The sequence below is a fragment of the Protomyctophum bolini genome (genome assembly GCF_963924005.1).
Source record: "Protomyctophum bolini genome assembly, chromosome: 22".
Lineage (NCBI taxonomy): Eukaryota > Metazoa > Chordata > Actinopteri > Myctophiformes > Myctophidae > Protomyctophum > Protomyctophum bolini.
Window position 1 is genome coordinate 6,508,454 of NC_137883.1, and position 14,024 is coordinate 6,522,477.

Here is a 14,024-nt window from a genome sequence, read left to right on the forward strand (position 1 = left end):
TCTGAACGTTGACAAGATGATGGAGTTGATCGTTGACTTAAATGGACATTTCACCGCTGGAAGAAACTGCAGTCACTCAATGTTAATAGTATTTGTAGTAGAGAACAGCATAGCACAGTTTGAAATTTGCACCCCGTTGCCAGAAAAAGTCTGTCTGCGCGTGTGTGTGTGTGTGTGTGTGTGTGTGTGTGTGTGTGTGTGCGCGCGCACACGACCAGCGCTTGCGTGCGTTTTGATTTTCCTTGATGCTTTGCATTATTGTCAATAGGTATACTATAAATATTTGAAGGTCATTCAGGTTATGGCTACTTCATTTTTTTAATGTGATACAGTAGGCCTATATACTGTACTAGTGATTTTTTCATAACCCACACCAACCTGCCCCGCAAAACAATATATTAATCAACGACCCGCCTGCCCCGCCACGGCAGTGTTGTTTTCGTCGACTAAAACTGTTTTCGTCGACCTTTTTTCACTCACTAAAAAACTAAATAGAAACTAAATCAAAACTGACTAAAACTATAAGACATATATATATCGACAATTTCGTCAAGAAATAAAAACTAGACTAAAGTGGACAAGAGATCCAGTATAAGTCATTTTACATTTGGTTGCATGCTGAAAATAGCCGATCTACAAGCTCACAGCGCGTCACGCTGCGACACGTTGTGCGCTTGTAGATCGGCTATTTTCAGCAAGTGTAACATCAGCCATTACGACGGCATCAAGGCCCGCCAAAATACATTTTAGTCGACTAAATAAACTGTAGATTTAGTCGACTAAAATCTTGATGATACTTAGTCGACTAAAACTAGACTTAACACAACAACATTCCAGGTAAATGAAGTTTAATTCCAAGGACTATATAGGACTAAACTAAAATAGAAATTTGCTGCCAAAAACAACACTGCCCCGCGGCCCGCAAAAACTAAAAGTAGACTTAACGATCGGCTTTTCAACACGTACCCGGCGAGTTCAGAGAGAGAGAGAGAGAGAGAGAGAGAGAGAGAGAGAGAGAGAGAGAGAGAGAGAGAGAGAGAGAGAGAGAGAGAGAGAGGGGGGATCGGGGGGGCAGGGACGTGCCGAGGGAATTTGAAGGGCAGGGGCTGGAATTCAAGGCACCATCATTTTTCTTTTACATTTCTACCCAGATTTAGAGGAATATCTCATTTTAAAACACTAGGAAATGACCCAACCCAGTTTGCCCTGCGGTCCAAATGACTGGTTATCAAAGTAAAATGAGCAGTTGCTTGCTTTGCTGCATTAATATTAAGTATCGCATAATCGCATTTGCTTGCTTGCCTAGAAGTGAGAGAGAGAGAGAGAGAGAGAGAGAGAGAGAGAGTGGGGGTGTCGGTCCCTCGTTCCTGCGCAAACAAATTATTTGAATGAACATAAAACGTATAGACATACAGTACGTGACATACTATCTGCCTCCGACCGGCTCACTTCACTCGTTTGGGTTGTGTGCGCATACAGCACACTGCTGGCAGTGTATAGCTCTCCGCTTGGAATTAATGAATGTCAAGTTCTCATTTTAGTTTCCATCGTGTATTCTTCGAGGCGGTACCGCACAACCCAAAATAGCCGCTCTACAAGTCTCACAACACGTCGCCTGCGATGTGTTGTGAGACTTGTAGATCCGCTATAATTCCGTGCGCACTTTCCATGCCTGCACGGCACCGCGCTCAATTAAGAAAGATTGAATGGAGAGTAGACGCGATCATTGCGCTGATGACAGCCAGGTTCAGACTCAGAGCCTCAGAGGGGCGAGAGGGGAATTCTTTCAACAAAATGTTGAAAGAATGTAAGTATAGCCCAGTATGTACCTACAAAGTGGCCACTAAACCATATTTATTTTTCTTCCAGTTCAGGATGGAGAGGACAGTTTCTCAAGAAAACAAAAAAAAAAGGCAGTAAAGCCCCCTCGCTATTATATACCACTGAAAGGACTCTTCCTTTCTTTCTTTTTTTTTCATATATTATTTATCCCACGATTTTGTAACCCATTTTTCACCCCTGTGTCAATCAAATGCACACCCTCCGCCAACCTAGTCACCATATGTGGGGTACATGGGGAGAGCAACGGACTTGAACTCATGCTTCCTTCATGCCCGAGTGTCCAAGTTGCTCCTTTTACACCTGACAGGGGGGAGTTTCCCTGGTTGGACGTATAGCGCGTTATTCCAACCAGTTCCTTTCCCCTCCATCAGGCGCCCCGGCTGGCCAGGGGGAGGCAGTTTAGAGACCAGGATTACTGCATGTTTTTGTGAGGGTACCTATACCCTAGGGGACAAGGGGAGAACTCTTCCTTTCTGATTATGAAACACAGTACCAAGTAACGATGGCTTGTTTTAAATGATATCAACTAGGCTACCGCAACTAGAACATTATCTAAATGCTAAGGGTGTCTGTACTGTAAAGGCAGCCTTATCTAAAAGACACATACTGTATATACATACAGTACAGTACACACTTAACTGTACAGTACGGTACTTGGCCACTAAACGTCTACCATATTTATTTTTCTCTTTGTTGTCGGAACCAGGGAAGATTTGCGATTGCTACAGTTGTTTTCATCTACCCTTGCAGTATACTGAATTGCATAGGCCATGCATATTTAACTATGCGAGTCTGACAGGCAGAGAAACGTAGGGCTAAATGTCGTCAGTCAGTTGACTGACGACATTTAGTTTGCTTTCTTGTTTTTCTAGCGTGGGAATAAAAATAAAAAAACTGTGTGGGAGTTCTCTCTCACTTTTCTGTGGATTCTTCTGCATTTTCTTCTCATTTGCACTATAGAAGTCTGAATCTGTCAACATTGTCTTCCTTTCATTTATATCTACCAGACCGGTGCCCAGCTGTAGAGAGCACCGAGTCGCTAACGATTGAAGTTGGAGATCCATTATGAATGCAATGCCCGCTGCAGTGTTTTTGGCAGATTTTTGTTTTTGGCAGATTTTAGTTTTAGTCATAGTCTCTTGAATATTTTCTTTTCACATTCAACATTTTAGTCAACCGGAATGTTTTAGTGTTAGTGTAGTTTTTGCCTCGGAAAACCCAGACGTTTTTATTTCCAGGGAGGGAAAAGAAAGTCTGGGCCGAGTCCACTTCAATACGGCATAGAGTAGCGCAAACGTCGATCACTCTCTGCTGATTTCGGATTGTCTGCATCTTTGTTAAATTGACGCACACACGCACACATGTACACACACGTGTACACACACACACACACACACACACACACACACACACACACACACACACACACACTCCTCTCTCTCTCTCTCGCTCTAATTAATCAGTCTCATGTCGTGCAGCTGTGTCTAGATTCTGCCGGCGGATCCGGCCGGGAGCTGCCTATGCCATAGAAAGCATAGGTGGACCCCAGGCTAGTGTAGTTTTAGTCGACTAAATATCATAACATTTTAGTCGACTAAATCTGCAGTTGATTTACTCGACTAAAATGTATTTTGGTGGGCATTGTTGCCGTCGTAATGACTTTTTTTTTTTTTTACACTTGCTGAAAATAGCTGATCTACAAGCTCACAACGCGTGAGCTTGTAGCTTGCTATTTTCAGCATGCAACCAAGTGTAAATTGACTTATACTGGATTTCTTGTCCACTAGTCCCTTAGTCTAGTTTTTATTTGTTGACGAAATTGTCAGTATATTTAGTCTTATAGTTTTAGTCATCATACCGTAGTTTCCATTTAGTTTTCGTCAGTGGAAAAAGGTAGTCGACAAACATTTTTCGTCTTAGTTTTAGTCGAGGAAAACAACACTGGCCCGTTGTACCCGTGTCAGAGTACCCGTTATACCCCATCTGTCTGTGTCCCTTTTTGCCCATATATGGAGATTTCTGTATCTGTCTCTCTGTGTCCCTTTATTCCTATATATGGAGTTCTGTGTCAGGCATGCCCAAATATGAAGTGCTGTGATGTCAGAACAGGCCAGCTCCATATATGGAGATAGAGGGGTGATCAGGTCCAGAGCCCGGGCAGAGGCTTTTGGGCTGGTTCTGGACAACCGGCTATCCGACGGATTCGACACCGGGCACTGCACTCCCCGTGGGGGTGTGGAACGTGCGTGTCGAATTTGAAGTCGGTGGCCCGTGGGGCGAACGGTTTTCGCGTTACGTGGATTACAGATGTACACGCGTACGTATACCACAGATGTACGCACGTATACAGAGACGTGGCTGCATTTATAGATGAATATAGAAATACAGGCCACGGACCTCAGCAGGCTTTGGCCGTTATCAAATGATTAGCGCCGTGTTTAACAATGGGCTATCTGATTGATTTCCGTCTCCTTTTGACACTTACAATGTGTTTCCAGATGTGTATCTCTGTAGGCGTATCTACCATAATCTCAAATAGTAAAACACATGAGGGGAAAAAAACTGGGAAAAAAAAGACAGCTTAGATCGGTTGTGGTTTTGATAGATAAGTAAGGATGTGACAGAAAGCAGAGCTTGCGGTTATAGGGCTAAAAATCACCAAGTGAAAATTATTGACGGCGTGACATTAACTTGCATTGGTTTGCATCCACTATCAGTTTAAAACACAGACAACTGCACTTAATCTCTCCTTTCATATGAAAAAGAAAGGCAATGGCATTTATTTAATGTTTTACAAGTGATGCTGGCCAACATTAAATCCAACGCAAATCCTGTGACGGAGTGACTGAGTCACCTAAAGCTGCTATAAGCAATAATAATGTCCACATTTTAATGACATTTTTTAATTTCTTTATTCAGACAGCCAGCAATGGGTACAATGCTCCCCCAAAAAAATCTCTCTCCGTCAGTCTCTGTGACACATTCTAGGAGCTGCAATCTGCATTCAAAGGTGTTCCTAGAAGCGAATCAGGAAGCAGACAGGCAAATCAACCCATGACAAAAAGCTTCTAGGAAAATCCTTGAATGCAGATTGCGGCCCCTAGATCAGTCAGTGTCAGAGACTAATTGTTTTGGGAGTGTTCTACCCATTGCTGGTTGTCTGAATACCAAAAAAACCCACATTATTGCTTATTTATTTAAGGTGCGTTCAGACTTTAACTATACTTGAATTTAACATCGTTCCCAATGGGCATCGGCCTAGTCATCATAATACAATAAGAACACTGAATCATCATAATACGATGAAGATAACATTGAATCATCTGGATTCGCCGCCAGCGGCCTAAACCCATTTTGGGGGCGGGAACCCCTTTTGGTGTTTTAAACATCACGTTATAATTTAGCTATTGAAATTAGAGCTAGATCTACAAGCTCATGGCTCATACAAGCTTGTAGGTCTGCTGTTTTGGAAAAATCGTAAAAAATGTGGCGCAAATATTATAGAATGTATAATCTTTCAAAGTGATTTTCTTTTTTAACTCTGGTCTAAACGGGCTAAACATGCATGCAATCGGCACTCACCCGCTGATAATGAGCGCAAAAATGACAAGTAGATCAACTGGGGCTGTCGCCCGATAACGCTCACTTACTGGGCCCTCTCTTTTGTGGTGCACCCTTAAGTTACTATAGCCATGACTGAGCTCCTCACAGAGCCTCCGACGGTTCAGATCGGGTGACATTCCACCGTCTTTGACTTGACGTCATTGCACTTCGAATGACCCAGGTATATATTCTCAGGTTCACGCGGTATACATTCATTTTTTATAAACCTTCCGACATTGTGGCTTTTTTCTCATTTGCACGGTCTGGGTCGCGTTTCGCTTGCCGGGTCATTGAACGGAGGGTGAAGTGAGGACAGTGCAGGCCTGAGATGTGCAGGTGCCGCACGCACACGACACACACACACACACACACACACACACACACACACACACACACACACACGCACGCACACAGCCGAGTCATTACGATGGCATCAAGGCCCACGGCTAAATCTGCAGTTGACACACACACACACACACACACACACACACACACACACACACACACACACACACACACACACACACACGCGAACTCTGGGACGGAGCGTGGAGAAAAAGATAAGCGCTGGCTGGCATCATCATCCTTTCCCACTTTGAACGTAATCCTAGAGGCTAATGGTTAACTTTACAAGCAAAACAAGGTGAAGCACCGTGAGAGCTCGAGTGAAAGAAAATAAAATAAAATGCATCCATCCATCCATCCATTAGAATGTGGTTACCTCTCTGCCGCTCCACTGAGACGCCTGCTGTCCGGCGATGAAGCCCAGCAACGCGGGGTTGGAACTCGGGGTCGTGGCATCGTAGGTGGCACTGAGGGGACACTCGGGGGTCGGCTGCGCTACGATCTCCCCGGAGAAGCCGTTCTCCCGCCAGAAAGCCTATAAGAGAAACACATTAACCTGAACTCGCGTCACACAGCATGGCCATTTCACAAGTCATTTTGTGATTTTAAAGCCAGGCATGCAAGTGCATTAAAAAATAAAATAAAATACATCGCATGGATGCACCTGGGACGTATCCTCATCACACCCCTCACTCAAGTCCCGACTTATACGTCCCAGTAGCTACCCTCGATCAGTCCCATTAGGGAAAAACCAGGGCCACACAATCCGTTCCTCCCCAACTACTCTGCCGGGACTGGGAGGTATACTATTCTGGCACGTGGAAGGACTATAGGCTCTGTAGGTTGACTCCTGTCCGGGCCCCTCCTATACGTCTCACCAGGCCCAGCCCCTGTGCGTCGCTCAATTATGCTCAATAAATATATATTCTAAATTCACTCGAAGAGTTGTCTGACTGAAATACATTTCTAAGCCTTAGAAACTTGCTCATACTTGCTCATATTCACTTCCTCCATTCACTGTCTTGAATGGGAATTTCACACAATTGTGACAAATCTTTGTTTAACATACAGTAGGGTTCTTCTAAAAATCTGATGTTTTCATTTTTTACAAACATACAAGTAAAAGCTGTCAATATTTTAACAATACTAAAGTAATTGCTTTTAAACAGACCTAAGTGTTCAAAGGTACATGCTGTGCGTACCTTACATGCTTTGATTCTCCCCCCAACTGTCTTCCCACCTGTGAAGCCAATTGTGCTCGTTGGAGTGGCAAAGATTATAATAGGATCTCTATGGTTTGAAGAACAAACAGATCCACAATTATGTTTTAATATATATATATATATATATATATATATATATATATATATATATATATATATATTATAGTGATGGGAACTATCGTTAATTTCAGTGAACCGGATCATCGTGCGGTTGTTCAGTAAAAAGTCCGTTCGTTTGGTAATCCCAGAGGTTCAATCGTTCACGTGACGTACCTTGAGGGACATCTATTGGCCGAGCCAGGCCGGCCGTCACTTCAGGCTATGGGATTGTTGTTGCGAGGGATGGGATGATTGATAATCTCTCTAGCCTATAGCACAGTTATAGCATCAGATATTTGCGCTCGGCATGGCTAAATACGGCATTAAATAATTATGAATTTCTATCGAATATCTTAGGTTACAATGAAACTGAGTTGATGTGGGGTTTTTTAAGGGATCTGTTGCATTGGTATAAGTAATTGGGCGACACAGAGAAGTGTATCAAGTTAAGCCCGCCACAAACGAGGAACACAAGGGTGTAAATTAGTACCCTAGCCCGCCAAACACGAGACTCTCGTGAACCAGGGTTTACATTATTTAATCCAAGTTTTAATGCGATCGTATCGGATGTTATTGTTGCTATCGCGTCAACATAGAGTGGGACACTGGCCTGCGGCCATTTTGAAGATGAGCGCATCCACTTGCATTGTCTTCAAAGGGCTGTATCTCAGATACGACATTGAGGGGGCAGTTTTTGGCCCAGACAAGCGTTTTCAACGGCCTGTAGCAGGCGCTGTGATACTCGCGGTCAGCTTTCTCCACCGCCGAGTGAGACAACGAACAACCACACACAGCAGTTTGTCACAGGAACACTCAATTACGGATATTTGGATCTTCAAAGTAAGTGTTGCGCGCGGTACAACCTCGGCAATACGAGGGATTAATTAATGCTGGCGGGAAATGGGTTTTAAAAGGCCTATTTTAATGAATACTATATTTTCTCCCAGTTTATGGCGGCCGGATGTGACTATACCAATTGACATGCTTCACAGAAAGAAAGAAAATAGTGCTTCCTTGAATTAACAACTGTTTAATTTATACAGCTGCCGGCTACAGTAAGCACGCGTGCTCTTTTACAGGGTTACGTCTTACTTTTTATGCAACCTCAAAACTGGAGCCAGGTGGTGCGTAGGTGGTACATCTAGCTATTAAAATAGTGTGATACTTATCATACCGTCAACATCGTGAACCATTCAATGATGTGATAATCATTGTGATATTGCACCACAACAGCCAGATGGACAGATTACTTTATTTCTTTTATTATAGCAGCAATTGAAACACCGATATGACTCATATTCCATTTTCCATCTTCTGTTCTATTGTTTGGGATTACTTTGCCTTGACATCCATTCAGACATGGGGGTCTGGGGCGTACTGTACACTAGACAACAGATGCCTGATAAAGGATAGCTGGTGTAAACGTTTAATTGTTGGTAAATATTATCCGGATAACCAATGTTGGACTGTTGAAGGCCAACTGACATATTGTATCAGTCACTACCTTTTCACTGTTGACCTTTCACCGTTGATACTTATATCCATATAACGTTATATATTCATGGATGTTACTTCACTAGTGATACATTTTATGTTATATTTATTGACATAATATACATAATATGTTAACTCAGCTTGACCACGAGTGTCTAGTGTCACAAGTCTATTTAGGTATGAGAGTCCTCTCTACAGTATCTAAAAAAACCTTCTAGTTTTCTTTTTTATGTTTTATCCCACGATTTTGTAACCCATTTTTCACCCCTGTGTCAATCATCTAATGTGATCCTGGGCTCTACACACCCTCCGCCAACCTAGTCCCCATATATGGGGGACAAGGGGAGAGCAACGGACTTGAACTCATGCTTCCTTCATGCCTGAGTGTCCAAGTTGCTCCTTTTACACCTGACAGGGGGGAGTTTCCCTGGTTGGACGTAGCGCGTGGAAGGAACACGTTATTCCAACCAGTTCCTTTCCCCTCCATCAGGCGCCCCGGCTGGCCAGGGGGAGGCAGTTTAGTGACCACGATTACTGCATGTTTTTTGTGAGGGTACCTACCCTAGGGGACACGGGGAGAACATGCAAACTCCACACAGAAAGGCCCTTTCGCCAACCCCGCCTTCGGGTATGGGCACTGATGACGCGGAGGAGGAAACACGCCGCCAGCGCCCACAGCGTCCCGAGCGGGAATCGAACCCAGGACCTTCTAGCTGTGAGGCGACAGCACTACCAACTGTGCCACCGTGCCCCCCCCAAAAAAACCTTCTAGTTATATTCACGCTACAGACGAGAGGCTGGTCTGCATTTATGCGAGAAAGTCGACAGAAACAATAGCTCTAAATGCAACGGCATTATAGAGCTATGGACCAGAGCTATACATAATGGTCTGCTCACAGACCCAAAAAAAAAAAAGCCATTCGACAACTGCAACTGATTGAGAACACCATTGCTAAGAGTCCTTGGCGAAAACTAGAAAAATGTGATGAGACCACATTACAACAGTCCTTAAATCCTTACACTGAATACCTGTCTGTCAGAGAATTGATTTTACATTGGTGTTATTTGTGTGCTGATCACTTCGTGGCTCTGGGCCCAGCGACATCTCGGAAATGCTGCCTGGTGCCATATCAGCCTTATCGGGTCATCTGAGGATGAGCTACTGGTTGTCCACAGTTTAATTTCAACCCGATGTCAAGGACCCCCATAATTATGCAATTGGCCCTGGATCCCAATCTCAAAATATGTTGTTCCAGGGACCTCACAGAAGCAACGATTTGAGTTAAAAGCGTTCACTGGGAAGAATATATATTCAAAGATTTGCACACATTTTCACGATTTTTCTAAAATAGCAGATCTACAAGCTCGTAGCACGGCACCTAGATCTGCTATTTTCCAACTAAAGTATAAATGCTTAAACAAGCCCCATAACCTAGCCAATTTTAAGTCAAAGTTAAAAACATGATTTATTCCACTCTGCCTACCATAGAACATCTACTGTAGGTCTTGCCTGCCTGGGCGAAAAATGTCTTTAGCTGAGCCGTGCCGTTTTAACATTTCACCTTTTCTTATTTGTTGTATATTCTAAAGGTCATTCGTTAGTTAGTATTCGCTATGCTCTATTATCTTTTGTGTTTTCTATCCCATTTTATCCGTTTTAATTCGATCTAAATGATCATTATTTTTGTCCTTTCAAAAGTGTATTGTTTGCGTTTTGATTGAAATTACATTATGAATCATTTGGTCCAACTGCTGATTGCTATGCTCTTTTATCTTTTGTGTTTTCTATCCCATTTTATCCGTTTTAATTCGATCTAAATGATCATTATTTTTGTCCTTTCAAAAGTGTATTGTTTGCGTTTTGATTGTAATTACATTATGAATCATTTGGTCCAACTGCTCAATACAGGGTTCTTGCAGCATTTTGAAAGCAAAATGTAAGACCCACAGGAACCCTGCGTTTGCCCTGTAAAGATGTAAGACCCACAGGAACCCTGTGTTTGCCCTGTAAAGGCGCTATGTAACAAATGCTGTCTTGCCCATTTTCTTTTTCTTTTATTCCTTATGATCTAATCACACCCGTATCTATGCCCAGGCTTACAGGCTTACTGCTGCTGCTATGCTAATCCTACGATAGCTGAATTTCCCTCGGGGATCAATGCAGGTTTATGTTGTCTTATTCAGTTTACTGAATTTGAGCCTAAAGGCTGCTATGATACTTCAATCCCAGGACGGCATGACGAGGACCACAGATGTATTACAAAGTGACTCCTAAAGTAGTTATTTGACTTGCATGCAAATGTTATATCTCATCAGCAGGCAACTAATATTGCTTTAAGTAATATGAAGTGAATTCAGAGAAAAGGTTGATTCATCTCAATGTGGGGTCAGGAGGTCCCCAGTAAAACGTTGATCAGAGTTTCTCTGTTACCTACACTGTAGGCCCTACAGTAAGGGAATTCTGGAACAAAAGACAAATGACAAACAATAACGATTTTCTTAGATCGGGTCCCATTGATGGAAAGATGGCATTCCGTTGCCCAATACAAATACAATGAAAGGTTGTGTAAATTCAAAGGTTTTGAGACCCCCATGAGGGTACACATGGATGAGAAATATATATATTGTTTATCGTTTATTTTAGTTATTAGTTACTGCCTCAGCAGAGACTATTCTTCCTGGGGTCAAAGTACAATTAAAAACACATTAAGATAAATACAAAATTTAGCAATACAAAAATAGCAAATATAAAGTTACTTTGCCTGTAAGTAGAGACCAAATTGATTCAGTTAGGCGAGAAATTGACATACTAGTTCAGTTGGTGATAAAAGCATGAAATTGGGCACAGATGAAGTTTGAACCAGGCCACGCATAATTCCATTTTGCGTCGTCCGAGGTTGATTATCAATTAGGGTGGTAAACGTCATCTGTGGATTAACCAGATGTACATTTATGCAATTCATTGGCCACCATATTGGTAGAAATACCTCCAGAACATATTCTCTTTCAAAATGAGGAAAGATTTACAGCCCCAGCAAAGGGGATATAGTGCAAAACGTAGGTCCAGTTGCAGCCATTTTGAAAACTTGCGGGCCATCTCGAAAATGCTGGAATTGTGCGTGGCACGAGGTTGAGTATCAATTAGGGTCATATGAAGGTCATCTGTGCCAAATGTCATGCTTATATCACCAACTGAACTATCATGTATTAAAAACAGCAATTTCCCGGACAAGTGAGAAACCATAAATATTGCAGGCTATTCCATTTGTATCAAAACATGCTTGATGAATGCTGAAGGCTACTAGTGTCTGTTGACACTCACTCGATTATGTCTTGAATTATGAAAAGTTTCGATACACAAACTGAATGCTTTGAAACCTCAAACGGCGACCTCTTGCAATACCTTTTGGAGTTTCCGAACTTTAAAATGTAACTAACTATGTATGGGTCCTTTGAAGTCGATGCAGCTACTGCGGAAGGCAGGAACCGAAACATGTTATGTTTAAAAATATCTATTTAGAGAGAGAGAGAGAGAGAGAGAGAGAGAGAGAGAGAGAGAGAGAGAGAGAGAGAGAGAGAGAAAATGTTCACTTTTCAGGAAATGAAAAATATATTAATTATTGAAATAGAGAAAACCTGCTCACTCAGTAGCCTCGTATGAAGAGTACAATCACACAGTAGAAATGAACAGAGAGTATATAAGCTCTAAGAGGCTGTTGACCAGTCGGTCGGCTGGTTTTTACTCTACTCTAGCGGGCTGGTCTACATCAAAGCACTACTTTAATCCCAAACAACAAGTCTCACTCATCCACTGGGGAAGCTGGCGGGATTCAAACACCATGACCTTTTCCTCCCTCCGGCAGCACCATCCGTTGGGGCCAAAAGGTACTTGTAAGCAGGTGGCAGTGCCTCTCTGAGGATTATGCGATTGGCGGCAAAGCAGGCGATAAGAGCATCAAAAAAAAGCAGGAGAATGTCTCTCTCTCTCGACAAACATAAAGGACAAGTGACATTCCGCTGGGCGGAAGCCAGCCAATCAGATTGTTGAACGCGATGTAAGCAAAACCCTTTCATCGGTGGCAACGCCACTTGACAGTATTGGAGAAGAGGAGCACCCCCCCCCCCCCTGCGCTGTCTTATACCCGCTTTGCATGACGCAATAGCTGTGTTTGTACGGATAACACGGGTCCTACGAATCAAAATGAAGCCATTTTGTTTGAGAGTCCTGCTGGGTTTAAAATATTCTTTTTGTGGCTGTCGCCTTTAATTTATTTTATTTTTTATGGAGGGATAAACAGTAGGCTGACAGGAAATGGGGAGAGATGGGGGGGGGGTGGAGATGGGGGCAGTAAAGGCCGTCGGGATCGGGAGTCGAACCCGCGGCACACTGCCAGACTTGGATTACCAGCCAAGGTGCCCGGACCGCTGATATATTCAAACCGTACTGTGTTTTTGGTGACATGTACCATATCTGCATCATAAATAATAAATAGCTACTAATATATGCACATGACATCATCATCATACACAGAAGGAAGTTATGTGGGAACGCCTACTGAGGGGCAAAAAAACCTTACTTTCTGGCCTTGACAGCCCATACATACCAAACAGAAAAGTCCTATCTGACTGACTGCATTAAATGACATTAAACGGCGTGATGCAGGTATAGTTCCGACAAAGCAATCAATTCCGATTGGTTGAAAGAGGCTCTCTATACCCGCGCTTAAACCAAGATGATGGAACACCTAGCCTTGGGCCTTAATCCCATTTTAAAAAGTTATCACCCTGCAGTTCGCACGTTCAGACCAGATAGGCAGACAGCTGCTTGCCTGCAGCTGTGCCAACAGAAACAACCGCAGCCTGTACGGTCAGGAACGAGACAACGTGAGAGAGAGAGAGAGAGAGAGAGAGAGAGAGAGAAGGGGGTAGAGGTACTTGTGCAATCATGGTCTGCAACACACTTCAGGCGAAGGAATGTCTCAATTATGACAGACATCCTTTAAATAATTCAGTAACAGTTGATAATAGCTTCACGCGTGTTGTGCCCATGGCCTGCTCCCTGTTGAACATGACACACCAGAAACTAATACCGACAAAGATATACTGCCTACTGGCAGTGGGAAAGAAGTCGACTGTGAAAGCTCACAGGCAGCGCTAAAGGGACATGTTGACTCTATGCTTACGCAGACATGCCATTGGTGTCAATGCAAGGAGGAGCAACTCAAAGACCTATACATCCATTACAGAGTCAGTCACCTTTTTTGCAAGGGGTATAAATGTATGGTTAGATTTATCACCACTCACACATGGTGCAGCGCAGAACAGTGCCATCAGCTGATTGTCATGCTGCAGTCTGTGCAATATGTTTTAGGAGCAACCTTCTAATGGAGAAAGTATACGTCATGAATAAATACTGAA

At 43.1% G+C, this 14,024-nt stretch overlaps 1 protein-coding gene across 2 annotated transcripts in view; it reads right to left on the reverse strand.

Moving 5' to 3' along the window:
- LOC308310284 (putative flavin-containing monoamine oxidase A) overlaps positions 1–14,024 on the reverse strand; it is a 103,937-nt gene that overhangs the window by 25,018 nt on the left and 64,895 nt on the right. For both annotated transcript variants that reach the window (XM_080756559.1, XM_080756560.1), the window contains exon 9: positions 6,167–6,325. In XM_080756559.1, the coding sequence (XP_080612685.1) occupies positions 6,167–6,325 (159 nt within the window). The remainder of the gene's footprint in view (positions 1–6,166; positions 6,326–14,024) is intronic.